This window comes from Alligator mississippiensis, chromosome 3 (genome assembly GCF_030867095.1).
Source record: "Alligator mississippiensis isolate rAllMis1 chromosome 3, rAllMis1, whole genome shotgun sequence".
Classification (NCBI taxonomy): domain Eukaryota; kingdom Metazoa; phylum Chordata; order Crocodylia; family Alligatoridae; genus Alligator; species Alligator mississippiensis.
The window spans coordinates 182060315-182084682 of NC_081826.1; the positions used below are offsets into that span (position 1 = coordinate 182060315).

The 24368-nt window shown below is 43.1% G+C and overlaps 1 protein-coding gene across 5 annotated transcripts in view; it reads left to right on the forward strand.

Annotated features, from left to right (window-relative positions):
* Positions 1–20984, forward strand: part of FREM1 (FRAS1 related extracellular matrix 1) — a 148051-nt gene extending 127067 nt beyond the window's left edge. For 4 of the 5 annotated variants that reach the window (XM_019483845.2, XM_019483844.2, XM_019483847.2 and 1 more), the window contains 5 exons: positions 15–197; positions 468–596; positions 1512–1627; positions 8196–8281; positions 15605–20984. In XM_019483845.2, the coding sequence (XP_019339390.1) occupies positions 15–197; positions 468–596; positions 1512–1627; positions 8196–8281; positions 15605–15804 (714 nt within the window). In that variant the 3' untranslated portion in view covers positions 15805–20984. Of the gene's footprint in view, positions 1–14; positions 198–467; positions 597–1511; positions 1628–8195; positions 8282–15604 lie in introns of those variants that run through there. The other variant, XM_019483846.2, reaches the window with a different exon arrangement.
* The last annotated feature ends 3384 nt before the right edge of the window (positions 20985–24368 follow it).

The window sequence follows — 24368 nt, forward strand, 5'->3', positions numbered from 1 at the left end:
TTTTTAAAATCAAGTATCATGGGTTGGTATCTCTCAGAGTAGAAGAAGATACTTCATCAGCTAATGCAAACAAAAAGGCTGAAGTGTTGGTAATTAACCAAGGGGAGCTGAAAAGCAATGTGGTCTCCTCCAGGAAGACAGAAGTCCCACAAGCTGATAAGGCAGAGCTGACATCTGTATTACATTCTAGCCATCAGGTATGGAACCCTCTTGTTTCCTAAGCATTCTTACTATCTTTTTTCAGTCATTATGTGTTCTGAGATGATTTAACACCACTGAGATCCTCAGCCTAACTCTTCCATTCCAAAATTTACTATTCTAATTCTTGAAAGTAATTTAGCCAGCAGATGAATAAATGAAAACACTCAACCTTTGTAGTGCTTGCATGTCACAAATGGTTGAATTAGCAACTGATCTACTCTATGTAACCTTTTTAATTCAATGGGCAAATCCTGTTCCCTTTTCAGGATTTGGGTCTCTCCTTTCCAAAGGGCTGCACATCAGATTTAAAGGGGCTCTTGCATTATGAAGAAAGGGTCCAAAAATTATTTCAGTGTGATGGCATTTCATGGAAGTTATGGGATTCAAAAAACAAGGTAACCATCTGTCATACTGTGTGATCATTTCACTTAAAGTTTCCACTGATGGAAAACCCTATAGGGATATAGCCTTTTTTATAACCAAGTTATATAATTCTCAAGCAAAGACATAGTTTACAATTGCATACTTTAGAATGAATTAAAAATCATACCAAATCCCATCTCTTAAATTCCATATCCCTTTGTTACAAGGGCTTTTAGCTTACTGTAGTAGATATTTCCTGCTGAGTTGCTGCATTCAGTTTACATTTTGAATGTGAGAAAGGGGACATCTCTTTGGAACACTTTTTTGACTGAAAGGAATTTAAGCATGTAAAAAATCCTGATGCAATATTGTTTGTTGACTTGAGTTTCTATTGGGCTAGGGACAGACATTCAAAAAGCAGTGCACAGTTATTTTTATCAGCTACTTCACTGTGATGATATGCTGTACTGGGGGAGTGCATCGCTACGGTGACATAGCTGCTGGTCACATGTAGATGCCTGCGGGCACTATGTCACTATAGTGCGTTGCTACGGCGAAGTAGCATCACATATAGATGCGCCCACTTTACTCTCAGTATGGCTATGGCATTAGCAGTGCTTGGCCTGGTTCCCAGAGGTCAACACTAATATGTATTTTTCCTACTCCTCTATTCAGGAGTGTTTGGCAATAGGAAAGTAGTCACATTACAACCAATATTTCAGTGTTGCTGCTTTGATCTTGTACAAGCCTCCAATCCCACTAGGCAAAATGCTGTATTCTGTTGATCTTTTCTAGTTGGAAATATTGTATTTTAAATCATTGTGAAGTTTTGTTAGAATAAATTCATGGTTATGCAATTTTTTATTCTAGAGTAGCCTGGAGGAGCAATCTGAGATAATTCATACTAATAAACAAGATGTTCTAAGAACAAATGATTTTTATTTCAGATAGTTAACCTGAAAAAATGCCCCTCTGGATGGAGCCATCATGATGGTAGCTGCTATTTCCTAATAGCTGATCACAAGGTCACCTGGAATACCGCTGCTCAGGCTTGCCGGGAACAGTAAGAGACTTTCAAGTTAATCATTTTGTTTTGTGATTAGGTGTTCCTCCTGCACTGAACTGCTACCTGCTCTCCATTTGTTCTGAGATAGGCTCCATTCCAGTGAGGCTACACAATCCAGGGGAAATACTACAGAGATCTGGCCCAGTTTAAGAACCAATATAAAAATAAAAGCCCAGGAAGGGCTAATCTCAAAATATTTGAATTGGATGTCTATACTACCTTATTCAGGATTTCCAATCCTTCAGCCATTGGAGTGTTTAGATTCTTAGGGCACCTATCTACATGCAGTGAGGCTGCTACAATGTGCTGTAATTACAGCACATCAGAGGAGACTCAGTTAATCGAGTCTGCTGGAGTGTGGTAATTACTACGCTCCAGCAGACTCCAGCATCTTGTGTATTAGTGTCTCTGAGCTTAAAAATGGCAGCAAGGGTACTTTGAATGAGCTTTAGTTAAGGCACCCCTGCCACCATTTTTCAGTGTGGGGACACTGATACACTACTTGTTTGAGGCACTTTAATTAGAGTGGCTGTTGAAGCCGATCTAATTAAAGTGCTCGCCCCCCTCCCCTGGCTCCCATCGCCCGTGTATAAATACCCTTTGGCCCAAAACCTACTGCACCTCAAAATCTTTTCCATGGGTAGCATGAGAATTATATATCTTGCCTTAGGGATGCAGTACATCCCCCAGGGAGATCTGCAACTCTCCTGTTCTCTCAACAGACACACCAGAGACCAGTCTTAAGTCATCCTGCATAGATGCATAGCTTTCCTGTTCACACAATAAACAACTTTTGCTTATCCTAATCCACCCAAGAAACTGCATAGCTCTTTTCTATGTGGCTGCATCATAAAGGATTCAGCTCACTTTTAGGCTAGGGACAGACAGTCAAAAAGCCTGAGCCTGAGTTGATTCAATCTTTGCAGGTTAGTCTAACCTGGCTAGGCTAAATCAGTTTGTAATGATCTACATTCCCTCTGGACTGAGAAAATGCAGGCACATGCCTGTAGTAGCTCAGGTTAGAAGCCGGGGGGGGGGGGGGGGGCTTTAGAGCAGCTCTTCCTTCCTTTGTACAATGCTGAGCTGAGAGGGGTGTGGCCAGGCTCTGACAGGATGCTTTCATTAGGGAGCCACCCCCCCCGCCCCGCCCTTGATAACAGAGCATTTATCAGCTCTGTTATTAGCATTTAGCACCCCATCAGAAAACAAAGCCTCGCTCATTAGTTTAAGCTTTTCTTAAACAGCTTTTTCCAAAGGAAGGAATGCAGGGACATTACCAGCTGACCTGTTGATTAGTTCCAAAAGGGCCTAAGCAGACACTGTTCTACTTGCCTTACACACAGGGGTATGCATTGTTCATGCCCCACTGAACAACCAAGAGAGAAGGAATCAAGGAGCCAGAAAAAAGGACCATGACCAATGTATGTTTCTGTGCCTCAATGGCTTCTGGCTTCAAGCTCCCAGCCTGTTCTCTCAAAGTTGTTTCTACATTTTGCATCTGAACAGGCCAAAATAGAGGCATGTAAAAAACCTATAAATCCTAGTGGCTTCATGGCAATTTTATACAATAGATTACAATTGCAGTAGATGGTTGCAAGGATGCCTAAAGGCTGTGCACATGCCTCCTACAGATGAATTCATGAGTTTTGAAAGCCTAGGGTTGGCAATTTTGTACTTCTGGGGCTCTGCTGAGTCTGTGCTTATATATACACTATTCATTGCTATCCAGGGCTGGGATACCCTTTCTAACTCTGAACAAGCCATCTCACACACTGGAAGGAGCCTACCCAGAGTGTGGAGCTTAAAAACCAGGGAACTCATAAAAAGCATTCCAAATGCCTAAAAGTGCCTTATGATTTTTGAGGCAACCCTCATGATTTTTGGGAGCCAAATCATGGCTTTTGAAAGTGTAGGGTTGGCAACATTTTTCCCTACCTGGAAGTGCCCCCAAGGACCTGCCAAACCCGATTGCTGCCAAAGTCAGGAAGAGCTTCTGTCTCTCTCCTGAACTTTCTAATATTTGCCCTGGCTTATGCTTTCACTGAGAACACCTTGCTGTCCTTTCCAAGATGACTTATTTGTCTGGTGAGCTATATTTAACCTTCCCCATTCTTTTCCTAGCAGCATCCCAAACAACACCATCAGGCCAGGGGATCCTAATATCATCTTTCTGAAGTCCCTTTAACATTCAGCTTGCTAGTTTTCAGTTCTCCCAGAATTACATGGCTGTGTTGTCCTGAAGGCCCACAGTGTTGCGGGAGCCAGCAATTATAGGAATGACTTTCCCACTGGAGATGTTTGGGTACAGTGATATGAAAATTGTATTGAATGAGGTTAAGTGATGGTGTGAAACCCCTACAGGAACAGTCAGAGCATATCAGTGTACTAACAAGCAAACAAATCTATGATGAGCCATGATAATGTAATTAATGTGACTTCAGTTTGAGGTGGCTTTTTCATGCTAAATGAAATGTGCCTGGCATTTCAACTGCAAGCCGCTCACAAAAGACAGCCCCCAATCTCAGAATATGTTTCAGTCAACTTAAAGTGCATCTTGGAAAATAATAAGTTAATAACTTCTTTTATATTTCTGTCACTGGAAAGATCAGCATTTTCCAGCTTCTGGTAATTTTATTGGTGCTGTGGAAGTTAGATCTAGTTTATCTATGACTTGAATTCCAAGGAAACCACCAGTTCCAGATTACTGGAAAACAAGTGTAATTTTCCTACCAATATTTTAGCTGAAAAAAGCTCTCTGGTTTGCTTTTTTTCCAGTATTTAAGATGCATGCTATGTTGATGAAAAAAGAAAAAAGTTTAAGCAACACTAAAATGTGGGCTCAACAGCAGTAAAAGTCTCCAGCCAAACCTAAGATGAAAAGTACTCCTATTCCAATACTTCCTATAGCCAAATCTGTCTAAATAGGTCTTGTGCTGTACTGGAGAGGGCTACCAATTCAGGCCCTGTGTACATTCATAAGTTGTGCTTCTTAACAACACTGGTGTAATTACAGCAGTACTACTACCTCCCCTAGTCTGGACATAGTTATACTGGTATAAATTATTTATACCGATATGTCTAGGTTTGAGAAAGGGTAGTGTTTCACCATTGGGCTTTGACATAATTCTGCCTCTCACCCTTTAGAATCTGGATGATATATGAATCAGTTAATTCGGTCCCACTAGCTATTAGATAGCTAAGCATAACAATGTAACAGGATACACTGTTATGGGGGGGGGGGGGGGGGTTGGGGGCACAAAGGGACTGGATTATATAGAAAACAGTACAACAAACTGCTTCCCTTGAAACAGACTGTTCTGTCTTGATGATGCTGTGAGATAAAAGCTAGATCTTTGCCCAATTTAGTTTGTACCACTTCCTCCACACTAATTCAAGGATACTGTTTTTTGATAGGTAATGTAGACATGGCAGTAAGTGGGTTATTCAAGAAGAGTATTTAACACACAACATAAAAAATTGTTGGAAGAAATGAAAACTTTCACTTGAATAATGCATGACAGACAAACTGGTTATGAATTTTACTCTCCAAAATGAGTTCTGTCTGTGTCCAAGCTTCTCTGAGGTAAAAAGAGCTATCTGAGAGGCACTTACAGAGCCCTGATTCTGCATTGGCCAAGACCCAACAACTTATAGTGCTACCTTAATTTATGATGTAGGGGACGTGACATCTGGGAAGATCAATATAGTTAAATTCTTCTGGCTTAGGACCAACTTTTCTTGGTTTAAGCCAACAGGGGATTCCCCTTCAGGAGGGAATTTTCTGAGGACCATTTATAGCCAGAAACCAGTCTTTGGTGGGGCACAAAGAGGCTGGGTTATATAGGAATATCTGGGTGGCTTTATTTGTACCAGCATGGATTCTATTGGTAGTCTCCTTGATTTAACATTTCAATAAAGCAAAACATTTCATAAAGCTTACAAATTGTCAGATCTCAGAATCTAGATTGTAAGCATGTTGGGACAAAGGCTGTCCATTCTGTGTTTGTACAGTGCCTAGCATAATGGGGTCCTGGTCCAGGAATGCAGTCCTTGGGCACAAACATAATGCAAATTATCATTATCAACAACAGATCCTAGGCTGTCTGGTGCTTCCCAGTACAAAGCAGTAGACTGGCGGTTTTTTGTTTTGATTTTTTTGCCTTGTCCTGTTATTAGGCCAGGTGTATATCTGGCTGCTTTAACTTGTATTGCTGCTGCAAGCTGCAACAGCCAGGGCACTACAATGCCTCAAGTATTCCCCCTGTGCTAGCCTTGGCAGATGTGATGTGGAGGCTGCTATGGCAGATCAACTGAATGATCCCCCTCTACTCCTGGTTAAATGCGACCAATGCGATGCCATGGTGAGCAGAGCAAACCAAACTCTGGCATGCATCCACCAATGCATCTCAAGTAAAATCAGGGACGTCATCCTCCCACTTTACTTGGCCTTAGTGAGGCCACAGCTGGAGTACTGAAACCAGTTTTGGGCCCCTACTTCAGGAGGGACGTGGATAGGCTTGAGAGAGCCCAAAGGAGAGCCACCCATATGATCAAAGGCCAAAAGAACAAGCCTTATGAGGAGAGGCTGAGGGACATAGGACTCTTCAGCCTAGAGAGGAGAAGGCTCAGGGGTGACTTGGTGGCAGCCTATAAGTATAGAAGGGTGGTGGTGCATCAGGATCTGGGAGAACAGTTGTTCACTAGAGCTCCCCAAGAGATAACAAATTGTAAAGGCCACAAACTCCTGGAAGGACAATTTAGACTGGACATAAGGAAAATTTTCTTTATAGTCTTGAGTGTTCAGGGTGTGGAACAGACTCTCCCCAGAAGTGGTGCAAGCACCTACTCTGGATTCATTCAAAAGGTGCTTGGATGTTAGCTTGCTGGGATCAATTGACCCCAGCAGACTTCCTGCCTATGGCAGTGGGGCTGGACATAATGAACTCAGGAGGTTCCTTCCAGTCCCTAATGTCTATGAAATCTATAAATGGTCTGTAGGGCAGCTTTAGTTTATCAGAGTGGCATAAATCTCCTCAACGTACTGAAGTCTCTAGATTTAAATTCTGCAAATCTGTTATGCTGGATTCCTTGCCTCTTGCACTAAATATTCTTTGAAGGCAGCATTTAGCTGAAACATTTCCTTAATTAGGGCAGTTGCTTGGAGGTGATGAAAGCTTTTTAGCCAATGGTATAGATTTTAAACCACAGTAAAATAATTGTAAATGGCAATATATTTGGGAGCAGAGTCAGTGCTCTGTGTGTTTTTTTTTAAATAAGGCATTATGCTCTCTCCTGTAGAGTCTTTTTAATTAGGGACTGGTTTGATTTAGTTAGCTCCATAAATACCATTATCTCATCATTTTCTGTTTGCCTGGAGCCCTGCCTGGGGGTATCGGTTAATGCTATTAGCAAAATGGTACATTCAGAAAACTTCTCATTTTCTTGCCTTCTGTCTAGAACCCTGGCTAGGTGTAATGATTAGAAGGGATTGTCTTTTTTCTCATAGGCATGTTTTTTAGTCAGTATTTATAAAGGATCCTTCTTGATATTACATATTATTTTAGCCATTATAGGTGCTTTTTTTTTCATTGTTTTTGATTGTTTCTATTACTTAGATTGAAATAACTCTAACCACCTGGGTATATGTCTCGGGTAGTATAACACTAAGTAATATAACTTTCCTAGTGACAGCTGAATTTTCATAAACCCATCAAAACACAGGCTAGGAGTTGTAGTGCTTTTAAATTAAATGACTTTAAATTAAATTAAATTACTTGAATTAAATGTCCAAGATTCTGATGGTGCTGAACCAGAGGCTCAGACCAACCAGTGACTGAACTAAGTGGAAGGCACTCTGTATAAAGAAATTTTGTAAATGTTTACTAAGAATTTCATGGAAACATTTAAACCTCACTTACTGAATAGTTTCAACTATTATCAGCAATTGGTTCATAGTCTACTGCACTGTAATCCAGGTATACATAATTTCATTTTGAAATGCAGATGAGATGGTGATTCTTTTATTCAAAATAGCAGTTATTTTGGGATGCTGTTAATAGAGAGAGGTTTTGTCTGCACTACAAAATGGGAACAGAACACGACCAGACCCCTCAATGTATTTGTTGAGGGTTGATTGAGCATAGGTTACTGTTACAAAAGACTGTCACTATTTTCTTGTAAAACAAACCCAACTACTAATAATTACATGTTAATAGATTTCCTAGTTCTTTTAGGCTAGCTTTTAGGAATTGTTAAGGCAACAACATTTCTAGTAAAAATATTTCATGTGAACATAAGATATTTATTTCCGGCAGGTAATTTGCACAGTTGAGTTAATTTTTTGCATTAGAAACATCAAGCTCTTCCTCCACATTCTTCTGTCCAGGTGGATGAAACTTCTAAAAATATGCCTTTGTCAAAGGCATTCTTTCATCCAAATGTCAGTTTTTAATATGAGATTTTAAATTTTTTTAATGTTAAAATTGATGCTTAGTACAGGAAAGTCAATGGGAAAAGTGCCCCACACTGTATAACTGATTATGTTACTCTCTTTTGTTGCATCTAGGTACTTTGGGAATCTAGCAAGTGTGGTCACTAAACAACACATGCAGTGGTTGTGGAACTTCAGTGGAAGGAAGCCTTTTTGGATAGGCAAGTATACATGATCAACAATGAGTGTTACCATTACTTGACCAGTATCTTTCAGTTGCACTTACTCCAGAACAGAGAAATCCCCTTACAAGATTAGACCAGCTGTTCATCTGGTTTATTGCTCTGTGTCTTCAAGGTACTTTTATTGAATACTTCCCAGGTACAAAAAGAAAGTCATAAGGGATATGTCTAATTCAAGAAATCTATATCATAGAGTGGAATTTCTCCTTGACCCCTACTGCTAAACCATTTATGCCCTGACACATTCTAATTTAAATTTTAGCTATTGTACCTGCAGATGGTGCTTTTACTGTATTCTTTTAAATATGGCACACTTAAAAACAAAATATTTCTTCTATTAATGGCCTGCATGTTAAATTTTGAGGTAAAAAAAGAAGCAGAAAGCTCTTATATGCACCGTAGATACGTCTTTATTTGATGCTTTGTTTTTTCTTAAATTGAGGGTCACAAAATCTGGATATTTCTTAAATTAAGGGTATCATAGTCAAAGCACTATGGAATGCTTTCATTTCTCTAACCCTGCCTTGAATGCTACAAAGTGAATTCATCAATAATACCCTGTATCAGGGAGTTCTAAAGGTTAATTACCAATTCAATTAAAAAGTACTTCTTTGTATCAAATTGGCTGCCTTTCTTTTTCATAGCATAGACCTTTTATTTTACAAAGAATAGAAAACACAAATGGCCTTCTCTGTATAATTTTTGGTCTTTTCCAGACCAAATATACTTAGTCTTTATCCTCCGGGGAATTTATGTTACATGGCAATAATTATTTATATTCCCCACTGTCGCAGGGCACCTCGGTGCTCCTGCTCCTAGAGAGGAGAAACTGCCAGGGAAAGAGCCCTGGCAGGACAATAATGAGCACAGCAGCAGGTTGCCAGGGCAACTAAGGAGAGTCAGATGGCCAGAAGGGGGCAGGGCCTGACCCTTATAAAACCCAGGGCGGAAGCCAGGTTGGCAGTTCCCTGCCAGCAACCACAGAGGCAGGAGCTCCTGAAGCTAGGAGATGAGCACTGTAGGAACCGCTCTAGCTGAGTGAAGGAGGGCAGCTTGAAGAGGTTTGAGCACCATGGTTTAGCCAGGCGACGTTGAGGTAAGTTGTGGCCAAGAGGCTTGTGTTTGGTTGTGGTTGTTTGTTAAACCGGTGGTTTGGGTGAGGCTGTAGGGGTTGGAGGAGGCCTCATAGGGGGCTCACGGTAAAGTGGGGACCCCGGCACCAGTGAGGGCGCACTAGGCCCTGAGAGTTGCAGGGCAGAGTGGTGGGGTCAGTTAAGCGCAGAGAGGAGTGGCTGAACCCTAAGGGACCCACAGGGGTGTGGGGGCCTAGTGCCAGCGAGGGCGCAGTATTCGCAGAGGGAACCCCAGTGGTGCGGGAACCCCGGCGCTAGTGAGGGCACAGTATCCTTAAAGGAGCCTCACAGCGGAGCGTGAGGACCCCGGCGCCCAAGGGGGGGGCGCAGCAAGCCCCAGAGAGGGGCCGTATTATTAGGAGCCCAAGAGTGGGTGTAGCAAGCCCCAGAGAGGGGGCAGTATTGTTGAGGAGCCCTAGCGTGGGCACAGCAAGTCCCAGAGAAGGGGGACTATTGAGAAGCCCAGGATGGGCGTAGCAAGCCCGGGTAGTAGGCCAGTGCTGCAATAGACCTCAGACAGGGGCAGGGTGCTGTGGTGGACCCCGACGAAAGGGGTTAGCAGTACAGAGCCCAGGAGAAGGGCAAAGTGCGGCGGTGGTCCCCGGCAAAAGGGGATAGCAGCACAGTGCGCCCGGAGGAGGGAGGTTAGCAGTGTGGTGGGCCTAAGACACCGTAGGGCTCGATACGAAGTCCCAGAGTGGATAAGGGTCCCTGAAAGGGATGACACTTTAGAGAAGGCCTAAAGTCGGCCTCGAGAGCCCCAAGAGAGGGGCAGTATACTAGAGAGAGCCCAGGAGGGGGCACTTCCATAGAGCGTACGGAGTGGGCCCGAGGGAGCAGGCGAGTTGATTTGCAACAGGACAACGTCCAGAACATCTGCGAAGCTTGGGCCGTGGTATTAGGGGTTGGTAGGAGCCACGCATGGCCCTAAGGCTTGGGTGCCTGCGGAGCACCTGTCGTACAGGGAGACCCCCGGGGGTCCAGGAGAACACGGGGACGGAGGTCCCAATTAGCCGTGCCCAAGGAGGTGTAAGGCAGCCTCCTGAACTTACTGAACATCAAAGATGTGGCGGGCAAGAATAAGAGGGTGCCCTTGGGCCAGACTTGACACAGTGAGAGGGACCTCAGGGAGATCACGGCCCTCCTGAGGGACCCCGCCGTGACACCCACTTATAAACTTTTTCTAACTTTGCCTATCTATGTATTTGATACAACATATGATATTCACTGTTTTCAACTAGTGGGCTGTGATCATCAGATATTTCACCCACACAGAGATGATCACCCTCTTCAATTATGTTTATTAGTAGTACTAAATCAATCTTGACAGCTGTTACAGAGCTAGAATCTTAATCTTTGTAGATATAGGTCCTGGTTCACCATTGCAGAACCCAGTTATATGTTCATGGTATTCCACGGATCTCAGTGGTATAACCTATTTTAATCAATCCATCCAACCAATCCAGTACAATTCTTACTGAAGACAGAGGTCAATTGTCACAAATCAGGGCCCAGCCTTTTAAGTTCTTGATTTTTACTGTTGATATTTCATTTGCTTTGGTGCTATGAAGGGTCTCTCTGGGTCAGCCTCTCTCTTGCTTTGGGGTTGCCAAAACAGGACTTGCCTAGGGAGTCTGAAAATATGGTCAAGATAACTCCAACCTCTTACCTGTAGTCTTAGTGTCTGCTCTCAGATCTCACAATTTTTAAATTTTTTCTGACCATTCTACTCTGGATATCCAGAGGCACAGGCATTCTCACTGAAATCCTGTTTAGTTTTCACTGGATAGACTTGTTGCTCTTCCATGCCTCTGACACATGCAGGGGTATACTTAGGCTATGGACAAATGTACACTCGTGGAGGCTTCATAAGGGATAAATCTCCCTAAATTACCCCCTGTATGAAGCAGGGCTGAAGTGGAAGTGGTTTTGCTATACCTGTAATGCTACAGACTCACACAAAAACCACAGTTACAGCCTAGCAGTTGCTGTAGGCTGTATCAGCTCTTCCTTCCCTTTTGAAGCTACTACAAATGTATGTTTGTATATTGTTACTAAAGAGTAGTACTTTCATTCTGACTCTGATGGTGCTAAACCTCCCTATAAGAGTGAGATTCTGTAAATGAGTGCATATCTTATCTACCTGAGTCATTATAGCAGAGGTGTGGTCACTAGAGTTATGAAAGGAGTTGCTTAGGTAAGTAAACTCCTCAAGACAAGGCTACTCCTTCTAGATTGTGGGATCATCTGAGGTCATATGGGCACCTATACACATTAGGGCTCTGCAAAATGGCTCTGTTTCAATTCCAATTTGGATTCAGCCATTTCGGAGGAACAGTAATTCAATTCGCTGTTTCAGATCACTGTCCCAATTCAATTCGGCTGAATCTATTTCAGAATTTCAACACCGATTTGGAGATCCGGTCTTAGACTATAATGGGGAATCACTAAAATACCTATAACTTTGTCATTTTCTTGCTGATTCAGATGAAAACAGCAGGAATGGTAGCCCCTTATGAGAGCATGAAGTCTGCCAGGTTTCAAGGAGGTAGGTGCAGGGGCTTCTGGGAAACTGCACCGCAAACTGTTCAAAGCAAAACTCATGACACTTGTATGTGTTAAGGGGTGTCTGTAGGTTGTAGCCGTGTTGGTCTAAGGACATAGGCAGACAAGGTTCTTTGGGTCAAACTGATATCTTTTATTAGACCAACTGAGTAGTTGGAGAAATATATTTTAGCAAGCTTTCGGGTTTAAAAACCCTTCGTTGGGCTGAGAAAGCATCTGCAGTTGGTGTGTCTGCTCTTCCTTGATGGAAGAAATAGTAAAGATGCCAGAGGATGGGATGCAGGCAAGAAGGCCAGTCAGTGAAAATGTAAATTGAGGCATCAGGGGGTGAGAGACAGGCTTGGAGGGGGAAGGAAGGGGGATGTAGCAGGTAAAAGTGAACAGGTACCTGGGGAGTCAAATGTCAGGCAGGTTATAGTGTGTCCTAGTGTGGCTCAGCAGGGAAATCCAATGTCTATATTTAGTTCATGATTTTCTGTATCTAGGAGGTTGAGAAAGTGAAAACAAAGGCTTTTAAGCCCGAAAGCTTGCTAAGATATATTTATCCAAATACTCAGTTGATCTAATAAAAGATATGATTGACCCAAAGAACCTTGTCTGCCTTGTGTGTGTTAAGGCAGAGAGGAATTAATGCAGCAGGGATGGTAGCCTGTAACAGGGGGCCTTCCCAGTGGTGGTTAGATCTCGGACTGCCCACCTGTTTCTGGGCCAATCACCCGCCCCGCTTTTTCTTGCCACGCCTTGATGGAAAACCAGTTCAGATGTTACCCAGGCAGGAGGCTGCTCATTTAGGCCCCTCATGTCTAGGGGTGACATCAGTTCTGCAGCTCTGTACCTCCCCTACACTGTGGCCCATGCCTCACAGATGGCATCCCAGGCAGCTAAGCTCACCTGAAGCTTCACAACTCCACTGTAACCAGCAAGCCTCAAGACTCTCAAAGATCTTACAGGTCCGGGCTTTCCCTAGCCAGGACTGTGTGTGCATGTGGTGGCTGGAGGTTATAAGGCACCTCCTACCCACCGTTCACCAGGGAGGCTTGAGGTCCTGGCATTTCCTGGGGGTTGCCATGCCACCAGCAGTCCCACCAGGCCTCCCAACCCTGGCATGGTTCAGTTTCAGGTCATGCTCAGGACCTGGGGCCTCCTTGTTCCACATAGCCCCTGCCCATATCTCCAAGTTTGTCCTGGCATGGGAGCTCAGCAGGGAGATGTTCTTCCCCAATGACTGGTGATATAGTGAGTGCTGCCTCCAGCTCTGAAAGCAGGGTATTAAATGTTGTGAAACCAAACCAAATATAAAAAGGATATAGGTGTGGATGGAGTGAGAAGGGTGGCACTCCCTCTGTCTGCGCGTGGAGCTTGGGGAACCCCAGCAGCAGGAGGTTCAGCTTCAGGAACACCAGCTGCTCCACCAAACCAGGATCCAAGGAGGTGCAGTGGGGTGTCACAACATGTCCAGCAATGCTGAACACCCTTTCACTCAGAACACTGGTTGGTGGACAGGACAAGTGTTCCTGAGCAACCATGGCCAGATCCTGCCACATGTGGCTGTGGCTTGCCCAGTAGGCCAAGGGGTTGCAGAGCAGTGCTACACATCCTCGGTGAGATAGGTAGCCACCAAGGCCTCGGCACTACCTGCCCGATGCTGGGGTCTGGTGCCTCTGGACCCCAACATAGAAGCCATGCCCTTGGCCCACATTGGCAGCACCTGTAGCGGAGGAGACTGGCTGGTGGGTTGACTACTGGTACGGGAAAGTGGATCCCCCCTCTTCCATGTCTCCCCAGCTGTGCCCTTCAGCCTCCCTGACTCGGTTCACCAGCACCTCTATCCAGTGATCCAGGGTTTTGCTGCCACAGATGCTCCCCTTCACCTTTGGGTTGCACATGCCCGCCAGCACATGGACTATACTAGGCAGCAATGGATCCAGCCGTTTCTTGATGCCCTCCTTCAGCTGCTTCACCAGTGCCTGCGCCTCTGGTGAAAGCAGCTTGCCCCAACCAGGAACATTGATCCCATGGAACTTCTCCATTGGGTTCTGAAGCTCCCTCACTATGGGGATCAGCTGGCTAAGGAGGGCATCGGCGGCACTGAGGCTCTTGGTAGCCTCAATGAATGGCTTGAGGTTCACCAAGATCTGGGAGAAGGTATCCTACTCAGCTTTGTTAAGGGGGCTGCTGATCCCAATCTCCCTGAGCAAGGCTATCTCATGGATGGCCTGTTGCTTGATCAGCCTTTTGAGCATCATGTATGTGGAGTTCCACCGAGTCTCGACATCCTGCATGATTTTGTGCTGCGGGATGCTGAGCTAGCCTGTTTGTCCTGCAGCATCTTGCCCACTTTGATGCTCCAGTGGAAGTAGTCTGCCACCTTCCTGCATTTTGAAATGAGCTAGCTGGTTGTGATGGTGCCTGAACCGGCAACCCTGTCCCCCTCCAAGGTGTCTCTGACTACAAGGTGGAATTTTGACAGCAGATGCTTGTCAAAATTAAAAACCAGTTGGTTAATTATTGGTTAAATGTCATTGACACATTTGGCATCTTGATAAAGTTTTTGGAAGATCCAGATAATTTTACAAGGGAATCCATAGATTTCTAATGTCTGCCATGGAGTCTGTCTATATTGTGAAAGTCTTTAAGACCGATAGCTGCTATTTGTTACTTCATTCAGCAACATTGCATAGCACAAAAATATAATCAATGCAAGAATGAATGCAGTAAAAACCAGCCTGTTTGTTTTGGTCCCCTGCACCCCACAATCAGTTATCTTTGACATTGCAGATTCTGTTCAGAGTAATTATACAAAAGAGTATCCCTATGACTGACAATGACATGACACTTAGCCAATTGTTATAGTTGCCTAGATCCCTTTTCTTAGGTAATGTTATGATGATTCATGTTTCCTATTTTCTGAGGCAGATTCTGCCTCCCACATCAGTTAAAAGAATCATAACACATATTCAAGTTTTCTTAGCCTCTTGCTTTGAAGAGGGTTCATCCTGGCCTGCTGCCTTATATTTTTTTCAGGTTCTTGACAACTGCTGGGAGTTCCCCCAGTTAAAATCTAGTTATTTCATCTCACTTACATTGTCAAAGTTGAATTTGTGTTTCATGTGACAGCCTGTTTAGTGTGCAGTAAAAATGCTGTGCCCATCACTTATTCTTCAGAGATTATGACAAGTTTTGTGCATATGAATTTTACTCGTTCCTTGTAGATTTGCTGGAAGTCATCTGTGAGCCTTTTTGTGGTTTGGTCTAAAGTTCTGATATCCCTTTTCCTGCTTTATGGGCCTGCTTATCACTACACATTGGTTTGACTTTCCTTTATGACCATTTGATTGGATTACAAGAAAAATATGGGTTACAGACATACAGTAGGTATGGGAAGAATATTGCGGTTAGATAGGTAATGAAGGAAAAGTGTTACAATCTTTCCAAGATGGTGTTGGTTGCCAGACAAATGTTCATATGCGTGCTTTCTCTGTAGTTTTCTAGATGTGGTGTTTTCCCTCAGCACAAACTTGTGTATATTAATCAATAGAGGAATATGAGAACATGTTTCCTTTTGCACTGGCTGACTGACTTGACCCTTTTTTAATTGTATTAGGCTTGAATGACCAAGAAAATCCTGGCCATTGGGAGTGGAATGGAGGAGAACCAGTCACTTACACAAACTGGAGAACAGTCTCTTCTCGTCTTTCAAGGAAGGGAAAGAATTGTGTTTTGGTACAGAGGCAAGGGAAATGGCAAGCAGCAGATTGCAGAAAAGGCAGACGACACAATTATGTGTGTTCAAGAAAGCTGTAAACCAAACTGACATTCCAGTGCTCATATGGCCTTTTTGGTGCACACAGTGTTTCTAAATTATATTTATTTGCAGTATTGTGAAGATATCGATGTAGGGAAACAATGTTATTATCACTAACATTTATTTTTATGGCCCTGTCATGGTCTACTACACTCACATCAAGTAGACTGTGCAAGTGAGCAGATAAGAACAACGTTAAGTATTGCAACAGAGACACGGGGGAAAAAAATGTTTCTCATTAGGGGCAACTTCAGATTGGATCCCGAATTTAATCACTACAAAGTTGCAGCAGAATGGTGAGGTTGAGCTTGCTATAACAATAAGGGCCACTTGCAAAAGTCAGACCTGAGTCCAGTTTCATGTTTCAGATCCCTCCCCTCTGCCTGCCACCCCCCCCCCCAAAAAAAGTATTTGATTTATTTGTTCTAATAAGTTCAGAAAATGTTGTGACTTTATTTCTGCATTCATTTACTGTTTAAATACAAATAACCTGAAACAATACTTGGCCTACATGTTCCTTACTCAAAAAATGTAAATGTCCTGTTGTTTGAATTCAGCAGTGATAACACCTACACTTTTATTTATTTCCACCCCGACCCATAGTTGCAGGGAGAGGAATAGGGCTGGAATATTGAGCTATGGTGCTGGTCAGGTTTGGCTAGATCATAGAATCATAGAAAATTAGGGTTGGAAGGGACCTCAGGAGGTCATATAGTTCAACCCCTTGCTCAAAGCAGGACCAACTAGATCATCCCAGCCTGGATTCTGTTAATTGGGCCTTAAAAACCTCGAAGGTTGGAAATTCCACTGCCTCTTTAGGTAACTTGTTCCAGTGCTTCACCACTCTCCTAGTGAGAGAGTTTTTCCTAATATTGAATCTAAACCTCCCTTGCTGCAACTTGAGACTGTTGCTCCTTTTTCTGTCATCTGCCACCACTGAGAACAGTCCATCTCCATCTTCTTTTGAACTACTCCTCAGGTAGTTAAAGGCTGCTATCAAATCTCCTTTCAGTCTTCTCTTCTCCAAACTAAATAAACCCAGTTCCCTCAGCCTCTCCTAATAAGCCATGAGCCCTAGCCCCCAAACCATTTTCATAGCTCTCCGCTGGACTCTCTCCAGCTTGTCTCCAACTTGTCCCAAAACTGGACACAGTACTCCAGATGTGACCTCACCAGTGCAGAACAGAGCAGAATAATTACTTTCTGGATCTGCTGGCAACACTCCTACTAAAGCACCCCAGTGTGCTGTTATCCTACTTGGCAACAAAGGCACACTGCTGACTCATATTTATCTTATTGTCCACTGTAACCCCCAGATACTTTTCTGCAGAGCTGCTGATTAGCCAGCCGGTCCTCAGGCTTTCAGTGCATGGGATTCATCATAGAAGGCAATCAGGTTGGTTAGGCATGGCACCAGTTATCTCATCATAGAGGGCAATCAGGTTGGTCAGGCATGACTTGCTCCTGGTGAATCATAGAATCATACAAAATGAGGGTTGGAAGGAGTCTCAGGAGGTCATCCAGTCCAACCCGCCGCTCAAAGCAGTACCATCCCCAACTAGATCATCCCAGCCAAAGCTCTGTCTAGACAGATTTTGAAAACCTCCAAGGATGGCACTTCTACCACCTCTCTGGGTAACCTGCTTCAGTGTTTTACTACCCTTCTAGTGAGAAAATTCTTCCTAATATCTAACCTAAACTTCTCTTGCTGCAACTTGAGACCGTTGCTCCTTATTCTGTCATCTGCCATCACTGAGAACAGTCGAGCTCCATCCTCTTTCATACCCCGCTTCAAGTAGTTGAAGGTTGCTATTAAACCCCCCTCAATCTCCTCTTCTCTAGACTAAATAAGCCCAGTTCCCCCCAGTCTTTCCTCATAAGTCATGTCCCCCAGCCCCCTCACCATTTCTGTTGCCTTCCACTGGACTCTCTCCAATTTGTCCACATCCTTTCTGCAGTGAGTGCCCAAAACTGAACACAGTACTCCAGATGTGGCTTCATCGGCGCTGAATAGAGGGGGCAAAGTCAAAAGCTCCAGGTGAGGAGCATGAATCCAGCATGAATCCATGTTGACTTCGTAATCGCTGTCTTCTCCTCCAAGTGCTTAGAAATGGATTCTTTGAGGACCTGCTCCATGATTTTTCCAGGGACTGAAGTGAAGTTGACTGGTCTGTAGTTTCCCAGATCATCCTTCTTTCCTTTCTTAAAGATGGGTACTATTATTTGCCCTTTTCCAATCATCCAGGACCTTCCCTGATTTTCAAGGATAATGGCCAGCAGCTCTATAATCACAGTCAGGGGTGAAAACACACCCATGCTCCTGAGCTGGATCCAGATTGCAAGAAACCTCATAGATCTAATTTGATTCTGGAGCCAGCAGTGGTAATGGGGTAAGCAACGGTGCTGGGAGGTTGCTAAGGCTATGGTTTACCCCCTGCCCTTGCCATCAGTTGCTTACCCCTTCCCTTGCCAACAAAGCTTGGTAGCTAGGAATTTGGCAGCAGGCCTCTCCCCCAAATTCCCAGTCCCTCTAAGAGTCCTGTGGGCCGCATTCCACCTGTAGAGCATATGTTCAGCACGCCTGTGCAACTTGGTAGGTTGGGTGAGGACTTGGCATTTTTTTATCTCCAATAAGACAAAACTCTTTTTTCCTCTCCCCACTTTTCCTGCATCTGCATAAGTCCATGTAACTCCAAAATCTTTAGATCCTGATTAGATCTGCCCACTGGGCCCCTGCTGCAGAGCTAGAACTTTCCTGAGCAATAGGAACAGAAAGAAATTATGCTGATTTACTTTACGGTCTATATCAAACCTGACCAGTGTCTATAGCCAGGGGAGGATGATGCTATAATTTTGTTTTCTATTTCAAAGTGTAAGTCAATAATGGAATCTCAGTGAGTCTTGTGCTAATCCAAGGGATGTTTCATGCATATATCAGGGTTAGTCTCCAGTAGGGTATTTGACCAGTCAAATCACGTTCAGTCAATTGACCGGTCAAATATTGGTCAAAAATTGTAAAAAAAATTTTCAGTGGGCCCAACTAATATGCAGAAAAAAGCACAAATTTTCCACTAAGAAATGTGCCAAAAAACAAACAAAAAATCATATTTCTGTCAAGAAAACTACAAAAAATGTAGTCTGTCTTTTTCTTTCTTTCTGTAAAATTGCTATAATCTTTGGTCAAAAATATGCAGTCAATGGACCAGACAATTAACTGGCTTTCTGACCCTAGTTTCCAGAGTGTCATGTGATTTTTCAATATGTTAACACCAATGGCATTTGCACCATGTATATACAGGTGATCCCTGTTATTGTAATATATTTTTTGTACTGAAGCATATTTAGCTTTTTTTCCCTTAGCAATCTAAGTCCTCATTTGTGATTTGAGGCCTTTTATTTAAAAAAAAAAAAAATCAAAAGATGAGTTCTCATAAAGTCATAGAAATTTAGAAATATAACTTAATGTGTACATCACAGAGTTGTCATGCCTAAGGAATCTGCCAAAGGAAGCTTTTGGTTTTGTATATCAGTATTGCTGACTATAAGGGCTCCAGCATCATAGACTGGCCCCAAAGTCATGTGCTTTTTAACAAAGATAATATTGTGTCTTTTGACATTGGAATGCCCCTTGCCCATTCCCAGTAAGTGTGTGTCAGTTGTGTTATCCACTCTCCCAAATATATTGAGAGGTGACTGTGACCCCTGCAGCCAGATTTTTCACTCCACATCCATACTCCGCTATTAATTTTGCGTGCCAACCTACAAATTGATCCTGTCCCCAGTCCTCTCAGCTGTTTCTCTTCCACATTTCCCCTCTGCCCAGCCTCCAGACAACCATAGGTCAGTTCTTCCCCTACATCAGTGCTGTCTGTTAATTACCCTCACCTCTGATTCTCTGAGGGCATTGCATTTCCATGTCCTGGGCCATCTTCCAGGTTGAGGGAGGAAGGCTGTTCTCAGGGTTGTCACTTTCTTCCCAGGCTTCATGCTACGGGGAGTAGAAGGGATACAAGCACAGGAAACAGCATTTTGCTCACAGAAAGGGAGCTGCCTCTGTGGTGTTGTAGTTGTGTGCATATATAAATTTCATTCCTCAGCCTACTTTTTTCTGTGCATTAATCTTGAGGCATTGCGCAATGAGAGCTGGATATAAGCATAAATATATGACATTAGAAGAAAACAGGTTAGGTTGAATCTTGCCATCCTTATGCATGTGAAACCCCCAGTGATCAAAAAGAGAGTTTAGCTTGAATAAGGATGGCTGGGAACTTAGGTCTACATTTCTTTAATTCTCACTTTTAACTCTAGTTTTAAGGAAACTAAAGAGCATCTAAGATTGCTCCATCAACATCAGTACAAGATGAGCATGAATAATGCAAATTGTATGTGTTAATACTATCACTAGATGTATTCTTGTTTCTGCACAATAATACAGTTACAAATTGTTCAAGGTGTTGTGAATGTATTTCTAAACTGCCAAACCACTGAGACATGCTGTTGTACAATACATAACTGTGGGCATGTATATGAACCATTTTAATCATTTAATATTATCTAAGCTCAATGATGAGGCTGGTTACTGAAGGGATTGTTTCCTACCATTACCATGTTCAGACTCCAGCAGAAAGGTTCAGGACAGAATGGGTATGGAGCACAAACTCTCAAGAAAACATTAATGTATCCTCCTCAGGCTGTTCCTGGTCTATGAATAAACAGAAGATTTAATCCATCTACCTCTTTTCATATGCAAAAGAAAAAAGTGCAAACAAAATCCAATTAGTTGATTCATCAGAAGAATGTCAGTTTGAAGCTGTGCTAGTAAAAATACCCTTATACAGCTAAAGTTTGTCTTTCTTTAATTTGGGAGGGGGGAGGGGGGAGAAATCCAGAAGAGAGTAGTCCAGCTCCTCTAGAGTACATTGAAACCTAGTAGGAAATGTATTTACAGTTATATTTACAGTTATACTAACATTTGCTCTAACAATTATGAATACAGTTCCAAGAGAAGATTGTATATATGGCTTTGTGGATGCAGAGTTTCTACCATAGTTCAGTTACAAGACTGATGCTAGTCTACATTTTGTACCAAAATATCATGTTCTCTGCACTGTATTTACCGTTATACCTAAATATGTACTTTATACACATAAAAAATAAATCTTATAATCATGGACTTGTATCTTTGGTACTCAGTAAAAGCATTTTTCCTGTGTCAAAGACTATTGTCATGGGCATATTAGAAATGTCTTTCTCAATAAGCACAAGATACTTATTAGGGCTCTGCAAAGGTTCAGTCACTGATTCGATTTGGCTAGATTCGGTGGCCAAGTCTTCGAATCCAAATTGAATCAGGAGACCCTTTAATCTCTCTGAATTGAATCAGAACCCTCCGAATTAATGCAGAGAGATTCAGAAAGATTCAACGATTTGGACATAGATACAGCTTTAAATGTTTTTTCTACATACCTCAAGGTACCAGGCAGCTCATGAATGCTGAGATGCTGGGGCAGATGGAGCATCTTATAAGAGTGTATGGAGGTTCCCAGCACGCTCGGCAGCAGACCTGGAAGTGGACCAGAAGCACTTCCAGTCCACTTCTGGGTCTGCCAGGGAGCATGCAGGGGGGCCTCTTCACACCCTCCCAGCTTGGTGACTGGTGCCTCCATAACAGAGAATAAGAACACATCAAATTCAATTTTTTCCAATCTGAAATAGTATACTCTGACTAAATAGGTCTAAATAATCCAGTTAGCAGAAACCACTTCATACAGGAAAAATACTTGAAAAATATTATCATCTTAAAATGGCTGCTAGTTCTTAGCTAAACCTTAGACAGTCAAAAACCTTGAGGCTTAATCAATTCAATCTTTGTAGGTTAGGCTAAGCTGCATAGATCAAACTGATAAGCAAGTGAACAGACATTCACTTTTGATTCCACTTTTGATTCCAGAAATGCAGCCACATGCCTACAGGGGCCCAAGCTAGAAGCTGGGAAGCACTAGAGCACACCTCCCTGCTCGGCTGGACCAGACAGCTTGGGCCAAAGCTACCAAACCCACCCTACAAAGCGGGTTTGTGGAGGAGGTGTAACACATCCTGGGATTCTGGGGGACTGTGAGTTAATTTGAATCTGGAGAGGATCTGGGACAGAAGTTCGATAAACTGATTTAACCTAAATCAGTGAAGTCTGATATTACATCTATCCAAGTTTATTTTAAACCAGTTTCAGCTATCGTGAAAGAGTTTATGTGCACTGAACTTTTGTTGTGTTACAGTTTTGAACTGGTTTCCAGTCACTTATACTGGTTTATATATAAATTATGTCCCTAATTTATAAGATTAAGAAGTCTTATCAGCATCTTCTTGGATCATGCTGCATGTATAGTATGTTTTTTAGATATCTTTTCAGCTGCTTTAGAGAATTTTCACTTATCTTTCTAGCCTTTGATCTTGTGAAGAAGGGGTTTATTTAAAGACTCCCATCTTTGTCAAACAATTCCAGATATTTTCTTCATTATTTAATCACAGAGCAAACTAAAACAATCAAACCACCTCTAAATGTGGTCTCCATTGCCATTCTAAGTTTGGAATTCATTAGACTTCCTCAATTTAATAATGCATGGATACCTATGTTGTTCAGGAGATGTGGGCATCTGGGCAGAGTCTAACAGGTTGGGACACTAATAATACAGAAAAAACTATCAATGTTTCTCACTGTCTATACTCCTCAATGCATCAGTAATCCCAGGATATTAGTGCTGAGCTTCATTCTGTTTCCCTTTTTAATATCAAGCATCTGCTGAATTCTCTACCACTTGAAATTAGTAAGGAGTTCAGAGCAACAGCTTTTTCCTACCCTCTCAATTGGACTTTTTGAGCCTCAGTAGCAACATATCCCAACATGACAAAGAATCATAGAATCATAGAAGTAGGGTCAGAAAGGACCGTGTAGATCTTCAAGTCTGACCCCCTGCCTGGGCAGGAGGAAAACTGGGCTCAAATGACCCCAGCCAGCTAGGCACTGAGCTGCTTCTTAAAGACCCCCAGGGTAGGAGCCAGCACCACTTCCCTTGGAAGTTGGTTATATTAACATGCTGCTTGGCTTAAATTGAAAGAAGGATTGAAATAGCTGCAATACCAATCCAAACAGATCATAACATTGCTTAATACTTTCTTTCCCTCAGAAAGGTTCACACATGAACTTTACTTCACACAAGTTTTACCAAGTGGCACAGCATCTCATGAAGTGAGCATCAGATAATAAATATATAATGTGTGTGTGTGTGTGTGTGTGTGTTATTACTTTGGTTAGTCTATAGGGCAAATCTCCCCTGCCTTCTACATATCTCTTAAAATGTCAGATTAGTGACCTCAAAGAGGGCACGTTGTACCTGGGAGTTTGCCTAACATTTTCCCAACTTCTTACATATTTCCTGGACCATCACGGCTACAACAATACTTCAGGCCTACTACAGATTAGTTATTATAATGGAGCCGTAGTGGTATATATGTGACTTTTCTGTTTTTTCTAAAAGCTAGCAAAAAAATAAAGAGAAAGCACACATGGTTTTCTTTGAGAAGTATGATAATTGGGGAATATAATGTATGGCACTAATTCACTGGCTTTGAGGTCTTTTAAATAGCTTTTTTAAAAAGCTGTGCCTGGATAGAAAATTAAAGAATTGCTCATGCAATGATGATACCATTTATGTTAAAAGAAGGCAAGTAATTCAGGGACTGTGTAAGAATTACTTTTAGACATCAACTGGCAGTGTTGCTTAATTACTCAATTTGTGACCATAATGACTAAGCAAACTATGATGCAAATGACTAACAAAGCTTACCTTTGCATTGTACTTGTCATCTGTAGATCTGACAGCATTTTACAAAGATGGGGAAACATTAATATGGTGATTGTTTAAAAAGAAGTGGTATGCTGTGGCAGGGCACTGTTTGTGCCTGCCACTTTAAGGGCAGAAGGCAGCAGCCAGCAGCTGCCTGATGAGGGCAGCCATTTTGAATCTAGGGCTGCCCATATAAACAGGGCAGTTCTGCTGCTGGAGGCTAGGTAACAACATTGCCTGGCTGGAGGGCTGCTGATATCACCTGGAGGTAAAGGAGGAGCTATAGGGGAAGGTAAGGAGGCTCCTGGTCCTGGGCATGACCTAAAACTGCACCTTGCTGGGAGTGGGTGGCCTGGTGGGGCTCCCAGTTGTGCAGGAGCCCCCAGGAAATGCCAGACCATTTACCACCCTGGTGAAAGGTGGGTTGGGGTGCCTTAACCCCTAGCTCCTACAACTGGGTGGGTTACCCCTTGTTTGGAGGGTGGATCCCTGGAGAGAGAGAAAAGCCATAGACTCAGGCCTGTCTGAACTTCCCCTGACAGGTCAATGCTGGGGCCACGACTGGAAGGGTCGAAGGGCCAGGGGCCCACTGTGAGGAACGCCCAAGAGCTGCGGGCCTGGGGTCATGACTGGCCTGGAGGTGGGCCAGAGCTAGTGAGCCGAAGGTCCCAGTGTGGGGACCACACCCAGAAGGGGAAGCGGTTCAGGGAGCTATGCTG